The 18,942-nt window shown below is 48.5% G+C and overlaps 1 protein-coding gene across 1 annotated transcript in view; it reads right to left on the bottom strand.

Annotated features, from left to right (window-relative positions):
- Positions 1 to 496: 496 nt before the first annotated feature.
- Positions 497 to 18,942, bottom strand: part of GFUS (GDP-L-fucose synthase) — a 29,247-nt gene continuing 10,801 nt past the window's right edge. The window contains exons 6-11 of the mRNA XM_081205047.1: positions 14,170 to 14,303; positions 11,886 to 11,950; positions 10,746 to 10,812; positions 7,718 to 7,797; positions 6,971 to 7,070; positions 497 to 1,643 (exon numbers count right to left, since the gene is read on the bottom strand). Coding sequence (XP_081061173.1) covers positions 1,588 to 1,643; positions 6,971 to 7,070; positions 7,718 to 7,797; positions 10,746 to 10,812; positions 11,886 to 11,950; positions 14,170 to 14,303 — 502 coding nt within the window. The 3' untranslated portion in view covers positions 497 to 1,587. The remainder of the gene's footprint in view (positions 1,644 to 6,970; positions 7,071 to 7,717; positions 7,798 to 10,745; positions 10,813 to 11,885; positions 11,951 to 14,169; positions 14,304 to 18,942) is intronic.

Below are 18,942 nucleotides of genomic sequence, written 5' to 3'. Positions count from 1 at the left end.
ACCCGAAAAGTCTGTAACCTGAGGTATGACTGTACCTGCCTAGCCAAAGTGGGCATCCTTTCATGGCTAGGTGGGAATTCTGCAAAACCTGCCATTGGCGAGGCTGGTGCCACAGACATAGGAATGAGAACGGACCACAAGACTGGGGAGAAGAACCAGTTAAAGGAGAAACTAACAGCTGTCTGCTACAGTGAAAAATCCCAGGAAGATTAGTTCAGGTAGCTGAGACTTGTTAGGAGCTATAACTCTCAGAGTTCCCTGGGTAAGAGGAATTAAGTGTGAAACTACTCTGGGGAATCAGAGCAGGCAAAACTAATTCAGGTGAACATCACTTGTGGATTATGTTTCCCAGAACAAGAGTGCTTCCAGGATGCCAAACTTGCTGTTAGACTCATTTTATTTAAGATACCCCAGGGTTGTGTGAAGACAGAACTAAGGGGAGTGGAATAAAAACAGATTTGGGTAGGAAATATGGGCTAGAGGAAGGCCACAGGTATAAGAAATAACTGATTTATTGTCAAGTTTTATTACAGCGGTGTTCTTTTTCTGACAGGTCAAAGTGAGATGAGCTAAAGAAATATTTAAAACGGCTACCAAATGGAGGACTCCGGCTGCCTGGCTCCTCTGGTAGCCCAGCCTTCTCCAACCTGGCGCCCTCCGGCTGTTTGGGGACACAGCTCCCATCAACACCCCCCTAGCCAGCACTGCAGTTGTTACCTCGGAGTAACAGTGCCTGCCTTTGGCATCTGGTTTGCTGCAACGAGCTCCTAACCTCCCCATCTCTTTTCCATAAGTCTTTCAGAAATAAAATAACTGGAGGTTACCTATCGTAGGGCTTCCTGAGCCAAGCAAGGGTTTAAAAAATTGTGGCAGATGTAGCCCCTCACCCTACCCCAAACCCACAATGTGGGACACTGAGCTTCGGACGCTGGAGAGGGTGCAGCGAAGGGCATGCTGTATCCCTGAGCTTTGAGCCCGTGACAATATGCACGACAGGAATTTTGAAAAGCGCACTGGGTCTCTTCAAGTATTTGTTTTGAGGGTTGGATTAGAAGATCAGGTCACTACTTCTTCCGAGACTGAAAGGGTTCCTACAGCCACATCAGCTTTGGCCGTGGGAAACGGGGTCTGTTCCCCAAAACGCAAGGTGACCTTGGTGCAGTTAGCAGCGCTCTGCTCCAAGAAAGGACTCTGGTGCAACAGGACAGGTCACAGGGGCCAGTTATTGTGAACAGGGGAAGAGTGCAACATGCCTGCCACTCCTCTCCCAAGATTTCCACCAGCTGTCTGGAGTGCTGAAAGCTGCTCTTTAAGAACGCGAATGCCACCACCACAAGCCCCCTCCGTCCACCAATTCTGCTGAGTACTGCTTCATAAATAAGCAAGCTGTGCCACCTTTAAAGAGCTAAACTAAACTATCACCCCAGAGTCAGAAAAAGCGTGGCTTGCACACTATCCCGGCACCCAAAACGGTCCCTTTTGTTCTCATTCTTTATTCCAGCAAAACAAAAAAAACCTGAGTTTGATGCAAAAATTGCAGACAGCAGCGTTGGTCACTGTTGAGCCACCCTGGTACCATTCCTTTGGTCATTTTCTGGCAATGGCGTAGTTGGCGCAAAACCAGTCGCACGTTTCCTTCACGGCTGCGGGAAGAAGAGAAGAACGATCAGCTGGGGCACATGGCATCCAGATTTGGGGAGATTGGAGAGCTGCTTTTTCCAGAGGAACAGACCATGTCTAAGCTCCTTAGTTTAAAGCTAAGGTGCTTCCAGAAAACTCATGGATGTAACCCCAATGCACAGCTGTTCTAGTTGGGTTTTTTTTCTTCTGGCATTCTTGTTATGTCCTGCTCTGGGACTGACCTGAATGATGATGCAGTTATAGATTGCCTAAATAAATAAAATGCATTTTCCCCCTGTAAAGGGAATTGGGGGTTGCTTGTGCGTAGACGGTTCGGATGCTCTAGGCAACGTTCCCTGGCTAAACCTTTCCCTGGCTGGACAGCCTTTACTCCGTGGCTGTGTCAGTCACTGGCAGAATCAGTCAGTGGGCGTTTCCTGAACTTCCTCCAACATAAAAACTCCTTGACACCAAGTCTCCGCCTAGACTCCCTGCGCGGAAGTCTTCTGCGCAGAGTGGGCGTGGCCAGCGGAGGTCCTGGACTCTCCCCGCTGGTCTCTGTGGAAGAGTCCTGGAGCCCTCTCTCCGAAGTCCTTCCCTGCTGCCCTTCCTCCCAGGTGTCACGCTGATTTCCTTCCCCAAGGGAAGTGTTTTCTCTCCCTCTGCTGGTCCCTTCTCCTGCATCGTTGGGGAGCCTTACCTCCCCTCTTGGCTCCGATGGCAGTTCCCTGACACCCCCCACCCAGTTTTTGAAGTTTACGACCTGCCGGATCCGGACAGTGGCCCCAAGTCATGAGAGACTGCCCGGCTGCATGCCTGCTGTGTGTGTTCCCTTGGTTTAAGGTGCTGGTTTTAACCTTCAAAGCCCTATTCGGCCTAGGACCCTCGTACCTACGGGACCACCTCTCCTGGTATGCCGCACAGAGGAACTTACGATCTTCAAACAAAAACATCTTGGAGGTCCCAGGCCACAGAGAGGTTAGGATGGCCTCAACTAGAGCCAGGGCTTTTTCGGCTGTGGCCCCGATCTGGTGGAACGCTCTGTCCCAAGAGACTAGGGCCCTGCGGGACTTGACATCTTTCCGCAGGGCCTGCAAGACAGAGCTGTTCCTCCAGGCCTTTGGCCAGGGCACAGCCTGACCCCCCTCCTTTGGTAATCCACATTAGCCCAATGCTTGCCATTAATCTGATTTGAATTAATTTTATAATGAAATGATTTTAGAATGATGTACTATTTTATTGTTGTTAGCTGCTCTGAGCCCGGCTTTGGCTGGGGAGGGCGGGATACAAATAAAAAATTATTATTATTATTATTATTTATTGTCAAGATGTGCTTGCTAATGTTTCAGTAAGCTGTGCGCAGCTACTGATGTAAACTGCTGCTGAGGGCGGCATAAATAAATAAAAAATCATAAATGTCCCTTAGAGATCCAGCTCCAAGGGCCTTCTGGCGGTTCCCTCACTGCGAGAAGCCAAGTTACAGGGAACCAGGCAGAGGGCCTTCTCAGTGGTGGCCCCCGCCCTGTGGAACGCCCTCCCACCAGATGTCAAAGAGATGTACAACTACCAGACTTTTAGAAGACATCTGAAGGCAGCCCTGTTTAGGGAAGCTTTTAATGTTTAATAGGTTATTATATTTTAGTGTTTTGTTGGAAGCCACCCAGAGTGGCTGGGGAAACCCAGCCAGATGGGCGAGGTATAGATAAATAATAATAATAATAATTATTATTAACAACACAGGGGCATGTGTTGTGGCATGAAGCAGCTGACACAAAGGATTTGCCCCCTTGGGTGCTCACCTGACCACTTCAATGTGTGGAACTGGCAATCTTGTACATAGCAAATATTTATTCCACACTTGCCAAGAAACTGATCTTTTATTCTAGCAGCACCTTGCTCTGGAATTCCTTCCGTTTTCAATGCCTCTTTGTTCAGTCAAGGCTACCCAATTGTACTAGGCATATTTATTCTTGAAGCTGTTGATTTTACCCATGTTGCGAAATTTTATCATGTCTAATTGCTAGTTTTAATGCATGCTTTTCTACCTTTTTATGTAAACCCCAGAGATAGGTTGTTTCTTTATCAAGTAGTAAAGGTAAAGGTAAAGGGACCCCTGACCATTAGGTCTAGTCGTGACCGACTCTGGGGTCGCAGCGCTCATCTCACTTTATTGGCCGAGGGAGCTGGCGTACAGCTTCCGGGTTATGTGGCCAGCAGGACTAAGCCGCTTCTGGCGAACCAGAGCAGCACTCGGAAATGCCGTTTACCTTCCCGCCGGAGCAGTACCTATTTATCTACTTGCACTTTGACGTGCTTTCGAACTGCAAGGTGCGCAGGAGCAGGGACTGAGCAATGGGAGCTCAGCCCGTCGCGGGGATTCGAACCACCGACCTAGAATCATAGAATCATAGAGTTGGAAGAGACCACAAGGGCCATCGAGTCCAACCCCCTGCCAAGCAGGAAACACCATCAGAGCACTCCTGACATATGGTTGTCAAGCCTCTGCTTAAAGACCTCCAAAGTAGGAGACTCCACCACACTCCTTGGCAGCAAATTCCACTGTCAAACAGCTCTTACTGTCAGGAAGTTCTTCCTAATGTTTAGGTGGAATCTTCTTTCTTGTAGTTTGGATCCATTGCTCCGTGTCCGCTTCTCTGGAGCAGCAGAAAACAACCTTTCTCCCTCCTCTATGTGACATCCTTTTCTATATTTGAACATGGCTATCATATCACCCCTTAACCTCCTCTTCTCCAGGCTAAACATGCCCAGCTCCCTTAGCCGTTCCTCATAAGGCATCGTTTCCAGGCCTTTGACCATTTTGGTTGCCCTCCTCTGGACACGTTCCAGTTTGTCAGTGTCCTTCTTGAATTGTGGTGCCCAGAACTGGACACAGTACTCCAGGTGAGGTCTGACCAGAGCAGAATACAGTGGCACTATTACTTCCCTTGATCTAGATGCTATACTCCTATTGATGCAGCCCAGAATTGCATTGGCTTTTTTAGCTGCCGCGTCACACTGTTGGCTCATGTCAAGTTTGTGGTCAACCAAGACTCCTAGATCCTTTTCACATGTACTGCTCTCAAGCCAGGTGTCACCCATCTTGTATTTGTGCCTCTCATTTTTTTTGCCCAAGTGCAATACTTTACATTTCTCCCTGTTAAAATTCATCTTGTTTGTTTTGGCCCAGTTCTCTAATCTGTCAAGGTCGTTTTGAAGTGTGATCCTGTCCTCTGGGGTGTTAGCCACCCCTCCCAGTTTGGTGTCATCTGCAAATTTGATCAGGATGCCCTTGAGTCCATCATCCAAGTCGTTGATAAAGATGTTGAATAAGACCGGGCCCAAGACAGAACCCTGTGGCACCCCACTAGTCACTCTTCTCCAGGATGAAGAGGAACCATTGATGAGCACTCTTTGGGTTCGGTCAGTCAGCCAGTTACAAATCCACTAAGTGGTAGCATAGTCAAGACCGCATTTTACCAGCTTCTTTACAAGAATATCATGGGGCACCTTGTCAAATGCCTTACTGAAATCAAGGTAGGCTATATCCACTGAGTTCCCTTCATCTACCAGGCTTGTAATTCTGTCAAAAAACGAGATCAGGTTAGTCTGACATGACTTATTTTTCAGAAATCCATGCTGACTATTGGTGATCACAGCATTCCTTTCTAGGTGCGCACAGACTGTTTGCTTAATGATCTGCTCCAGAATCTTCCCTGCTATTGATGTCAGACTGACTGGGCGGTAATTATTTGGGTCCTCTCTTTCCCCCTTTTTGAAAATAGGGACAACATTTGCCCTCCTCCAGTCTGCCAGGACTTCGCCTGTTCTCCAGGAATTCTCAAAGATGACTGCCAGTGGTTCTGAGATCACATCTGCCAGTTCTTTTAATACTCTTGGATGCAGTTCATCTGGCCCTGGAGACTTGAATACATCTAAACTAGCCAAGTATTCTTGTACTATCTCCTTAGTTATTCTGGGCTGTGTTTCCTTTGCTGAATCATTTGCTCCAAATTCTTCAGGTCGGGCATTGTTTTCCTTATCGGAGAAGACTGAGGCAAAGAAGGCATTGAGGAGTTCAGCCCTTTCTGTGTCCCCTGTTTGCATTTCACCATCTTCTCCTCTGAGTGACCCCACTGTTTCTTTGTTCTTCCTTTTGCTACGAACATACCCATAGAAGCCTTTTTTGTTGCTTTTAACCTCTCTAGCAAGCCTGAGTTCATTCTGTGCTTTAGCTTTTCTGACTTTGTGTCTACACGTGCTGGCTATTTGTTTGAATTCCTCTTTGGTGGTTTCCCCCCTTTTCCATTTTTTGTACACATCCTTTTTTAATCGTAACTCAGTTAAAAGTTCTTTAGATAGCCACCCTGGCTTCTTTAGGCACCTTCCATGTTTCCGTCTCATTGGTATTGCCTGACGTTGTGCTTTCAGTATCTCCCTCTTAACAAACTCCCAGCCATCATTAACTCCCTTTCCTTTTAGTATTACTGTCCATGGGATCTCACCCAGCACTTCCCTAAGTTTTATGAAGTCGGCTTTCTTAAAGTCAAGAAATTGAGTCCTAGTATGCTTGGCTGCTCCTTTCCGCTGTATAGTAAACTTCAGAAGAGCATGATCACTCGCGCCTAATGATCCTTCCACTTCTACCCCACTAACCAGATCATTAACATTGGTTAGGACCAGATCTAAAATGGCTGTTCCTCTTGTTGCTTCTCCCACTTTCTGGACAATGAAGTTGTCTGCAAGGCCAGTGAGGAATCTGTTTGACCTTATGCTCTTGGCTGAGTTTGACATCCAACAAATATCCGGGTAATTGAAGTCCCCCATTACTACTATCTCCCTTCCTTTTGCGTGCTTGGCCATCTGTTCCAGGAAGGCATCATCTATGTCCTCCGTTTGGCTTGGGGATCTATAGTAAACTCCCACAATGAGGTCCCTGTTATTCTTCTCTCCCTTAATTTTGACCCAAATGCTCTTCTGACCTTCTGATCAGCAAGCCCTAGGCTCTGTGGTTTAACCCACAGCGCCACCCGCGTCCCTTTATCAAGTAGTAGAAACTTCTTAATAAATATAAAGCAAGTTATTTTGCTAGCTACTGGGCAAAGGCCTCAAGCTGCTCAGGGAGAAAAAGCATGTTGCAGGACAAGGGTGGGTCTCACCTTGCCGTCACCCCAGGCTCCGGCTTAGGCGATTCTGTTGTTGTTGCTCAAGCACAATCCGTCGGAAGGCTAGGCAAGATCTCAACCCTGGAGAGCAGCTGCTCTCAGAATAAATGGCGCCCTGGATTAAGCTTGTTTACAGCCGCTCCCATCCCAACCCTGGCTGTGAGGAGCAAGAGCTGCGCTCTTCTCACCTTGCTCAAACGGTGTAAACTGGAAATCGGGGAGGTATCTCTTCAGCTTGCTGTTGCTGGCTGTTTTCTTGAACTGCCCATCCGACTTCGTTGTATCAAACTAAGAAGGGGTCCAAGTTAAGGGAATAAAACTTCTCTTTCTGCTGATTTGGGGGGGGGGCACAGCTCTGGCCTCACCTGCCACTGCCATGTGGCCCGGAAATGGTTCCCCATCCCTTCCTCTAAAAACAGTGTTTCCCAAACTTGGGTCTCCAGCTGCTTTGGGACTACAATTCCCATCATCCCTGACCACTGGGATGATGGGAGTTGTAGTCCAAAAGCCGCCGGAGACCCACGTTTTTGGAAACCTTGCTCTGAAAGGTGCAACGACACACAAACTGGAAGAGTTATGAGAAGGAGATTCTGTAGTAGTTTTGTGGTTTTTTTAAAAATTGAATAGTGGCTGCACAAGGCCCCTGTTCGGCTTGGAGTGGGGAGAAGGTGCGATTCTGGTTTGTAAACCCTTTTCCCAATGGGGGAAAAAGGCCCTCGTTGGCATCAGTTGCCCTTTTGGGGAAGGGAAGAAGACATGCGCAGACCAAATGGAAGCCTTTGCTTTTTGCCGGCAGAGGAAACAATTTCAAGGGGAAGAGTGGGACCGTCTGTACTGCTTTGCATAAGAGGGGAGGCGAACCCAGAAAAGGACACAGCCCTTGCGGCGTCCTTGAGAGGGGTTGCAGTGCCTTGGGAAACTATGCGCAAGGATACAAGAAGCTCTCCCTTGAAGTCCATCGCTCTCACCACACACTCGGCTGCTTCCCGAATGGAGACTTCATCCTCTTCTCCGACTAAACAGACAGGAAGCAAAACCACACCGTTATGGAAGTGAGCTCCACTGCCCAGGGCCATATACCGTATTTTTCGCTCTATAGGACGCACCTTTTCCCTCCTAAAAAGTAAGGGGGAATGTGTGTGCATCTTATGGAGCGAATGCAGGCTGCGCAGCTATCCCAGAAGCTAGAACAGCGAGAGGGATTGCTGCGCAGAGCTCCCTCTTGCTGTTCTAGCTTCTGGCTTAGCCGCGCGCAGGGCAGCGAGAAGCTTGTTGGGTTTCTATTTCCCTCACTGTGCAGCAACTGCTTGTCACAAGACAATGTTTACCCTCCACAGTTCGAGTTACTGTTGGGTTCCCACGGGAATGGGAAGACTGGATGTGACGTACACTGGTTTCCTGTTTTTCACTGTTCTCTCGGTTTCTTTGTGTCGAGAGGAGTTGCTTCTCTGCTCTCACAGAGGCAAGATGTATGTTGTATGCTCTCGGCATAGCTTGTAAATAAACTTCAGCATGTAGCACATTACCTGCTTATCCTTTCGGCTGCGGGACTATGCTCTGCTTGGGCTCAAGATAAGACGAGCCTGTATCAGCTCCAGATGGGCTGGAGCTGGTCAAATCTCACAAAGCCTTCATCCCGCTGCCCTGAAGAGGCTGCGCAGCTATCCCAGAAGCACCGATCCCGCTTGCTCTTCTGGCTTCGGGGATAACCACGCAAAGCCTCTTGAGCGTAGCGGGAACGCTCCTGCCTCTTTGCTTTGCGTTGCTTTCTTGTTTTCCTCCTCTAAAAACTAGGTGCGTCTTATGGTCGGGTGCGTCTTATAGAGCGGAAAATACGGTGGATCATCCTGACACCCACTGGCCTGATGCCTCCTGAATTCTGAGAGATGGATTTCCTCCACTCACAGCGGAATACAGAGCAAGGTTAGCACTGAATTCTATGCTAACCTGCTTGCGGGGAGAAAAATTCATTTACAAACAGCACAGAAAGGGGAGCAATCAGTTCCACTGCGTTTCTGGAAGTGGCTTTTGGCTCACGTGAAAGCTCAAACTTAAGGCAGAAGTCAAGAGTTCAGAAAATGGCGTGGAAATGGAATAAATTGCTCTGGGAATGCAGATCTATGGGTCTGTGGCCCCAAAAAGGCCACCAATGGGGAGATGTGGCCCCCCAAGTTGAAAGAGGCTCCTGCCCTGGCTGTATAGGAAAAGCAAGGAGAAAGAGGGTGTGAGAGTTTGGGGCATGCCATTCTGTTGACTCATAGAATCACAGAATTATGGGGACCCTGGGGGTCATCTATCCCAACCCCCTGCAATGCAGGAATCTCAGCTGAAGAATAAGCAACCGATGGGCATCCAAGCTCCGTTTAAAAGCCTCCAACAGAGGAGAAGTTGACCCAGCATTTAAAAGTGTTTCCCGATCTACTGTATTTTGTGCTCCATAAGACGCACCTGACCATAAGACGCACCCTAGTTTTCAGAGGAGGGAAACAAGAAAAAAAATATTCTGAATGAAACTGGATGTATGATTTTTGTGGTTCATCTGATGGTGAATTTGGGGTGACCCAATGCAAAAATTCTGAGGATCCATGTGGATCCGTGCTTTGTAACCATGTTTTTGCACCATTGCAGCCCCAGAAAACAGTGGATGAATGGTTTTTTTTGGTGCAGGCTGTAGCCATGGACATGCTATGTGATCTGATGGTAAATTTGGGGTGACCCAATGCAAAAACCCTGAGGATCTATGGGCTTTTACCTCTCCCCTCCCAGGCAGCCTCCGCTAGCGTCCCTTATCTCTCCCCATCCCACCGATCAGCTGCTTCCTTTCAACACCCCCTTCCCTCTTGTTTGCCTTAGTGTCTTTTCCTTAGCTGGAGCCGTTTTTTGCTCCTCCTTTTCTTCTAATTCCTCTCCTCATTGCTTTAGTCTTCCTGTTTCCTCCCTTTACAAGTTTGCTGTCTTTACCTCCCCCCTCCCAGGCAGCCTCCTTTATCTCTAGCGTCCCTTATCTCTCTCCCCGATCGGCAAACGATCAGCGGCTTTGTTTCAACACCCACTTCCCTCTTTCAAAAAACAATACAGTGGTACCTCGCAAGACGAACGCCTCGCAAGACGGAAAACCCGCTAGACCAAAGGGTTTTCCATTTTGGAGGCGCTTCGCAAAACGAATTTCCCTATGGGCTTGCTTCGCAAGATGACAGCCCATAGGGAAATATCCGGGACAGCGGGGAAGCGCAGCGCGTCTTCCCCACTGTCCTCGGACCTCCTCCGAAGCCGGGCGGTGGGGCGGGAACGCCTCCTCCCGCCGCCGCCGGGCTTCGGAACGCTGCTCCGAAGCCGGGCGGCGGGGCGGGAACACCTTCTGAAGGCGGGCGGGGGGCGAAAGTCTTTGTCCCCCCTGCCTGCCTTCCCAGGGGCTTTTAAATCGCCCCGGACAGCGGAGAAGTCCTCCGCTGTCCCGGGGCGATTTTAAAATGCCGCCCGCCAGCATTCTAAGATCGCCCGCACAGCAGAGAAGTCCTCCGCTGTCCCGGGGTTTATTAAAATGCTGGGGGTGGGAAGAAAAGCCCTTGTCCCCCCCCCCCCAGCCTTCAGAAGAGGTCCGGGGACAGACTGTCCCCGGACCTGGTCTGAAGGCGGTTTCCCTAGGAACGCATTAATTGATTTTCAATGCATTCCTATGGGAAACCGTGCATCGCAAGACGAAAAACTCGCAAGACGAAGAGACTTGCGGAACGAATTAATTTCGTCTTGCGAGGCACCACTGTAATTGCACAATCTGCTTTTTGCCCCTGGGCAATTCGGCTCCAGGGACCACGCATTCGCTCCATAAGACGCGCAGACATTTCCCCCTTACTTTTTAGGATGGAAAAAGTGCATCTTATGGAGCGAAAAATACAGTAAATGTTGGTTTGGGGCAACGTGTGTGTTTGTTGTGTGTTCAATTCTGCATGGGGAGGGCCTTACCCGACAAGATGATGGGCTCCACTTCATCATATTCCCTCAGGACCCAGAGGAATAGCCGCGCCAAGTCCTGCAACAACCAGAGACCAGATATCCATCGTCTCCTCTCTTCCTCTCCAAGAGGGGCTGTTCTGCTGCAGCCTTGGGGTGCCCCCACCTTCACAGGGTCCCACGTACAACGTTGCTTGGGGGTGTTGCAGAGTTAAGGCTGGTCCACCCTAGTCCTCAAACGCTTTCCTGCCCCTTCCAAACCCTCAGAGACAAAGGGACCTCTGGAGCAGCAGAAAACAGGCTTGCTCCATCTTCCAACGGACAGCCCTTCGGATATTTGAAGATGGCTCTCCTATAAGCGGGTGGCGCTGTGAGTTAAACCACAGAGCCTAGGACTTGCCGATCAGGGGTTCAAATCCTAGCAACAGGGTGAGCTCCCGTTGCTCGGTCCCTGCTCCTGCCCGCCTAGCAGTTCGAAAGCACATTAAGTGCAAGTAGATAAATAGGTACCACTCCAGCAGGAAGGTAAACGGCATTTCTGTGCGCTGCTCTGGTTTGCCAGAAGGGGCTTAGTCATGCTGGCCACATGACCCAGAAACTGTACACCAGCTCCCTCGGCCAATAAAGCGAGATGAGCGCCGCAACCCCAGAGTCGGCCACCACTGGATGTAATGGTCAGGGGTCCCTTTACCTTTACCTTATCCTATAACCTCCCAGGCTTCTCCAAACATCCCTAACTCCTTCAACCGCTCCTCATCAGGCTCGGTTTCAAGACCCTTGGTCATCTTGGCCACCCTCTGCACACCTTCTAGCTCAAGGGTAGGCAACCTAAGGACCAGGGCCGGATCCAGCCCAATCGCCTTCTCAATCCGGCCTGTGGATGGTCCAGGAATCAGCGTGTTTTTACATGAGTAGAATGTGTCCCATTATTTAAAATGCATCTCTGGGTTATTTGTGGGGCATAGGAATCCTTTCATATTTTTTTTCAAAATATAGTCCGGTTCCGCACAAGGTCTGACGGACGGTGGACTGCCCCGTGGCTGAAAAAGGTTGCTGACCCGTTCTAGCTCGATGTAGCAGTTGGGATCTTCTTACGTTTTCCCCACACTGTATTTTCCCCTGACAATTCTCCCTCTCAACCAGCCAGCTTACCAGAGAGTAAATGAACTGCCTCCTGGGTTTTCCTGTCCCCCAGACAGTGAGAGCCGTACCGTTTACTACAGACGAGTGGAGAAAACGACCAATTAGAGCGCATCCTTACTCCTTCCCACTTTGCTGCAAAAAAGCACTCAAGTCTTCCCATTCCAGCTGCTTCTCGTGTTGGGATCAAATGAGACCCTGGGATCACAGACCCCTTTCTCATGCCCAAACTCAGCCCCCACACTCAGCCACAACACAATTGTTGTTATTTACATATCACCTTCATCTTCCAAGAATCTTATTAAAAATATTCACCGAAAGATAAATAATTTTTTCCCAAGGATCACAAGGTGGCCTAGTGGTTCTCCTCTTCCCCACTTCAACCCCACAACAATCGTGTGAGGTAGGGTTGACTAGGAGACAGTGACTGCGTCGCAGGGGGTGCAGCAGTTCTCAACCTGTGGGTCCCCAGATGTTGGACTACAACTCCCATCATCCCTGAGCACTGACCTTGCTAGCTAGGGGTGATGGGAGTTGTAGTTCAACAAATATCTGGGGACCCACAGGTTGAGAAAGGCTGGGCTAGAGGATGCCTGAAGGTCTCTATGACTGTCCCAAGGTCACTTGGTGAGCTTCGTGTTTGAGCGAGGATTAATAATAATAATAATAATAATTTATTATTTATACCCCGCCCATCTGGCTGGGTTTCCCCAGCCACTCTGGGCGACTTCCAGCAAAACACAAAAATACAATAACCTATTAAACATTAAACACTTCCCTAAACAGGGCTGCCTGCAGATGTCTTCTAAAAGTTTGGTAGTTATTTTTCTCTTTGACATCTGGTGGGAGGGCGTTCCACAGGGCGGGCGCCACCACCGAGAAGGCCCTCTGCCCAGTTCCCTGTAACTTGGCTTCTCGCAGCGAAGGAACCGCCAGAAGGCCCTCGGAGCTGGACCTCAGTGTCTGTGCAAAACGATTTGAACCCTGTTCCCCCAGGTCCTAGTCCAATACTCTAACCATTACGCCAATGCTCTGCCAGGGGCCGTAAACCTCCCATGCCGCGCTCTGGACCGAAGATAGCCTCAGACGTACCCGCCACTGGCCTGCGGCCCCCGTGAGGTTAACCAAGAACAGGTCCTTCAGCCTGGAAAAGGCTCTGGAAAATGCTCTCCTCATGGGTCACATACCAAGCCCAGCTCCCTTAGCCGTTCCTCATAAGGCATCGTTTCCAGGCCTTTGACCATTTTGGTTGCCCTCCTCTGGACACGTTCCAGTTTGTCAGTGTCCTTCTTGAATTGTGGTGCCCAGAACTGGACACAGTACTCCAGGTGAGGTCTGACCAGAGCAGAATACAGTGGCACTATTACTTCCCTTGATCTAGATGCTCTACTCCTATTGATGCAGCCCAGAATTGCATTGGCTTTTTTAGCTGCCGTGTCACACTGTTGGCTCATGTCAAGTTTGTGGTCAACCAAGACTCCTAGATCCTTTTCACATGTACTGCTCTCAAGCCAGGTGTCCCCCATCTTGTATTTGTGCCTCTCATTTTTTTTGCCCAAGTGCAATACTTTACATTTCTCTCTGTTAAAATTCATCTTGTTTGTTTTGGCCCAGTTCTCTAATCTGTCAAGGTCGTTTTGAAGTGTGATCCTGTCCTCTGGGGTGTTAGCCACCCCTCCCAGTTTGGTGTCATCTGCAAATTTGATCAGGATGCCCTTGAGTCCATCATCCAAGTGGTTGATAAAGATGTTGAATAAGACCGGGCCCAAGACAGAACCCTGTGGCACCCCACTAGTCACTCTTCTCCAGGATGAAGAGGAACCACTGATGAGCACCCTTTGGGTTCGGTCAGTCAGCCGGTTCAAATCCACTGAGTGGTAGCATAGTCAAGACCAAACAGAAGTCAATTTGACCACATGAATCTTGGAATCGCAGAATTAGAAGGGACTACCAGAGCCATCTAGTCCAGCCCCCTGGAATGCCCAGCACGGGGTTCGAACCCACAACCTTGAGATCAAGAGTCTACCCACTGAGTAGTCCCATCTCCCAACACAGTTGCCAGGCAGGCTGTAAGGTGGTACTTCTCAAAACTGGGTCCCTGGCGGTTGTTGAACCGCAACTCCCATTATCCCTGACCACCACTAGTTAGGGATGATGGGAGTTGTAGTCCAACGATGTCTGCGGACCCGAGTTCAGGAAGCGCTGCTGCAAGGGAGGCAGCTTTCCCCCCTCCTGCCGCCTGACCACCGCCCTCTCCCATTTCGGGCCCCAAGGCCAGACGCCCAGCCCCACTCACCCTTGGCCAAGTACACTTTGTGGATGAGGCCCGGCAGGACGTGTCCGTCCTCGATGTTGTAGTTGTCGTGGGGTCCGAAGACGTTGGTGGGAATGACAGCGGTGAAGCGACAGCCGTGCTGTTCGAAATACCCCCTGGGGAAAGAAAGTGGGCAGGGCGGGTGTGTGATGCTAGCGATCTTCCTGGAGAGCAGGCCGGAATCGTTTGCATGGAAAAGGTTCGGTCCCTGGCGCTGCGCGAGGGGGGAAGCCGCCTTATAGCAACCGAGGCAGATTCAGGGCATCGCAACTGGCTCCCCTGCCCTTGGCGCCAAGCCGAGGGGGGCGCTATGTCTCCCTCTGACTCACTGCAAACGCAGAACAGGAAGCGAGAGGCGACGGATTTTGGCCTCGCTCCGGACGCTGCTGAAATCTGAAAGGCTATTTTGGGAAACGATTTATGATGAGTTGGAAAAAATGTTTAAAGTAACTGCAGCCAATTGGAAGCCGTGCTTTGGGTTTCGAACGTTTTGGAAGTCGAGCAGACTTCTGGAATGGATTCCGTTCGACTTCCGAGGTACAACTGTGTATATATATATATATATATATATATATATATATATATATATATATATATGCAGGTTTTGGTGTCTTCGGGTGTCTTCCCGTGTAAGAGTTGGGGTGTCTAGGCGACGTTTCGACGAGGTCTCACTCGTCATCTTCAGGCTGGTGCTTTCGGCTTCTTGTTACTGGAACAGAGCAGGATCTCAGTGTTTGAGTTCCTATAAATACTGTTGAGGGGGTGTGGTGTATAGCCTCCAACGTTCTGGGCAGAGAGGAAGTTCCCAGGTTAGTGTGCCTTTTCTTCTTTTGTTCATTAATTACTTGAGGGATATCTTGAGTGATTTCTTGAGTGATATTCTGAGTACCACTTAGGAGGGTCATTAGGTGTGGATTAGTTGCTAAAGCTTTCGTGTCTTGACTTCTTGAGCTTGTGAAGAGTTTTTCTGAGAAGATGGCTGTATTGCACTTAGTTGTGCTCTGGCTTGGCTTCGTGTATAGGGGCGAGCTGTGGTTTTGTGCCCTGTGCCAGCCAGATCTGTGTAGGAATTGCAGGGGGGTGCAGCATCCGGAGGTGCCACTATGGTTTGGCTACTGGATGGTGTCTGTAATTTATCTGTGGAGAGGGTCTGGGTTTGGGTCTGGTGTGGTTGATTGGAGATGGCGTTCTGTGTGCCTTTGGTTCTGGTGTCGGTTTTTGTGGGGAGGGCTATTTTCCAGATGTCTGGCAGGCGGGACGTATCGTCACGCTTGTTCATGTTGTGAGGGTGTTTCTCTATCTCGATGGCTTCCATGATTATTCTCTTGTGGTGATGTTCCATGTTAAAGAGCAATTTGGAATCTGCAAAATTAATTTCGTGTCCTGTTTCTTTCATGTGTTGGTAAAGAGAGGAAGTTTTTTCTTCTTTTTTGACGGCATTCTTGTGTTCTGCGATACGTGCATTTATTCGTCTGTTTGTTTGTCCAATGTACGTGGCTGGGCAGACTTTGCAGGGTATTTCATAGACCCCTTGGTTTTCTAACTGGATTTTATCTTTGGGGTTTCTGAGGATGTTGGCTATTTTTTGGTTGGTGCAAAAGGCTGTTTTGATATTGTGTTTATGGAGGATTTTGCTAATTTTATCTGTAGTGCCCTTGATATAAGGAAGGAGGGCCATGCCATTGTTTTCTTCGGTGTCTTGGTTTTTGGGGGGTGTTTCTTTTTGGATTAGCTTCGCAACCCTGTTTTGCTGGTATCCGTTGGCGATTAACACATTTGAGAGATTCTGTAACTCAGTTGTCAAGTGGTCTTTGTCAGCCAGGCGTTTGGTTCTGGAGATGAGAGTCTTGGCTACGGAGTTTATTTGTGCAGGGTGGTGGTGTGATTGTGCATGTAAGTAGCGGTTGGTGTGTGTTTTTTTCCGGTAGATAGTGTGTCCTAGGGAGCCATCAGGTTTTTTGTAGATTAGGACGTCAAGGAAGGGAAGTTGGTTGTTGGCTTCTATTTCCATAGTGAATTGTATTTTGGGGTGTAGGCTGTTGAGATGTGTGAGGAAGCTATCTAGTTTTTCCTTCCCGTGTGGCCAAATTACAAAGGTGTCGTCAACATATCTGAGCCAAAGTTTGGGTTTGTGTTCTGACTTGTCTAAAGCATTGGTTTCAAAGTGTTCCATGTACAGATTTGCGATGACCGGTGAGAGGGGTGATCCCATAGGTGCTCCTTCTATCTGTTTGTATCTTTGTCCATTGTGGATGAAGTACGTGTTGGTTAGGCAGTGGTTGGTCAGGTCCAGGATGTATTCGGGGGGATTGTATTTGTTTTGAATGGCTGTCAAGGCTTCATTAATGGGCACTTGTGTGAAGAGAGATACAACATCGAAGCTCACAAGTAGGTCATCGGGATGTAGGTTTTGCTTCTTTATTGTTTCTATGAACTGGAAGGAGTTTGTAACGTGTGAAGCGATAGATTCTGCATAGGGCTGAAGTTGCTTAGCGAGAAATTTAGCGAGATTTTGTAGAGGTGAGCCTATGGAGCTGACTATTGGTCTGAGTGGTGTTCCTTCTTTGTGTATCTTGGGGAGACCGTAGAGTTTGGGGCATCTGGATGATTTTTCTCTGGGGATGATTCTTAGCTGGATTTCTTCACTGATAGGAGAGGCTTTTATTTTGGATTTGGTGGTTTTTTCCAGATAGGTGGTGGGATCTGTTTTTATAGGTTGGTAGGTAGGGTCTTGGAGTAGATTTGATAGTTTTGCCTGGTAGTCCGATGTGTTCATCACAACAGTGGCATTACCTTTGTCTGCTGGGAGAATGATTATGTTGTTGTCTTTCCTCAGGTTGGTGAGTGCTTTCTGTTCTTCTTTGTGTAAATTGCTTCTGGGTGGTTTGCTGGAGCAGAGGATGTTGGTGACTTCAAGTCTGATTTTATTGGCTTCATCTGGGTTGATTTTGGTTAGGCTAGCTTCGACTCCGCATATGATGTTTTCCGTGGGGATGCGTCTCGGGGCGACTGCAAAGTTGAAACCTTTGGAGAGTACTTTGGTTTCAGTTGAGGTGAGGATCCTGTCTGATATGTTATGTACTGTTTGTTTCATGGGTTGTTGTGGCGGGTGGCTGGGCTTCTGGCGTTTCTCTAGTTTGTGAAGTTTGTTGGCGTGTGTGTCTGTCTTGTGTGAGGACTCAGTTTCAGCTCTCCAAACGGCTAGTTGTTTGCATTTGTCCCAGAGTGCAGGGTGGATTTTGTTACAGAGTTTGAGGTGAAGAGTAAGCAGATCTTTGTTGGTTTGGTTTAGTAGGTATCTTTTCTTATGTAGTTCGTTTCTGATTAGGGATAGTTCAGTTCGTTTCAGGATCCTTTCGGTAGCTGGGGTTTTAGAGTGGAATTTAAGTTGGAAGCATGTGGGAATTAAGTTGTTGTCTCGGCAGTTGCGTAGGAACAAGAGATCACATAAGATGGTGGCTCTTCGGATTTCTAGTTTCTCGTAGGTTCTTGTCAGCTGGAAGGTTGTCAGCTGGAAGGTTTCTAGTTTCTCGTAGGTTCTTGTCAGCTGGAAGGCTGACAAGAAGGAAACCTTCCAGCTGACAAGAACCTACGAGAAACTAGAAATCCGAAGAGCCACCATCTTATGTGATCTCTTGTTCCTACGCAACTGCCGAGACAACAACTTAATTCCCACATGCTTCCAACTTAAATTCCACTCTAAAACCCCAGCTACCGAAAGGATCCTGAAACGAACTGAACTATCCCTAATCAGAAACGAACTACATAAGAAAAGATACCTACTAAACCAAACCAACAAAGATCTGCTTACTCTTCACCTCAAACTCTGTAACAAAATCCACCCTGCACTCTGGGACAAATGCAAACAACTAGCCGTTTGGAGAGCTGAAACTGAGTCCTCACACAAGACAGACACACACGCCAACAAACTTCACAAACTAGAGAAACGCCAGAAGCCCAGCCACCCGCCACAACAACCCATGAAACAAACAGTACATAACATATCAGACAGGATCCTCACCTCAACTGAAACCAAAGTACTCTCCAAAGGTTTCAACTTTGCAGTCGCCCCGAGACGCATCCCCACGGAAAACATCATATGCGGAGTCGAAGCTAGCCTAACCAAAATCAACCCAGATGAAGCCAATAAAATCAGACTTGAAGTCACCAACATCCTCTGCTCCAGCAAACCACCCAGAAGCAATTTACACAAAGAAGAACAGAAAGCACTCACCAACCTGAGGAAAGACAACAACATAATCATTCTCCCAGCAGACAAAGGTAATGCCACTGTTGTGATGAACACATCGGACTACCAGGCAAAACTATCAAATCTACTCCAAGACCCTACCTACCAACCTATAAAAACAGATCCCACCACCTATCTGGAAAAAACCACCAAATCCAAAATAAAAGCCTCTCCTATCAGTGAAGAAATCCAGCTAAGAATCATCCCCAGAGAAAAATCATCCAGATGCCCCAAACTCTACGGTCTCCCCAAGATACACAAAGAAGGAACACCACTCAGACCAATAGTCAGCTCCATAGGCTCACCTCTACAAAATCTCGCTAAATTTCTCGCTAAGCAACTTCAGCCCTATGCAGAATCTATCGCTTCACACGTTACAAACTCCTTCCAGTTCATAGAAACAATAAAGAAGCAAAACCTACATCCCGATGACCTACTTGTGAGCTTCGATGTTGTATCTCTCTTCACACAAGTGCCCATTAATGAAGCCTTGACAGCCATTCAAA

Source organism: Podarcis bocagei (assembly GCF_964188305.1).
Source record: "Podarcis bocagei genome assembly, chromosome: 8".
Classification (NCBI taxonomy): Eukaryota; Metazoa; Chordata; class Lepidosauria; order Squamata; family Lacertidae; genus Podarcis; species Podarcis bocagei.
Note: the sequence above shows the minus strand (reverse complement) of the source record. Positions and strands in the feature narration are given on the sequence as shown.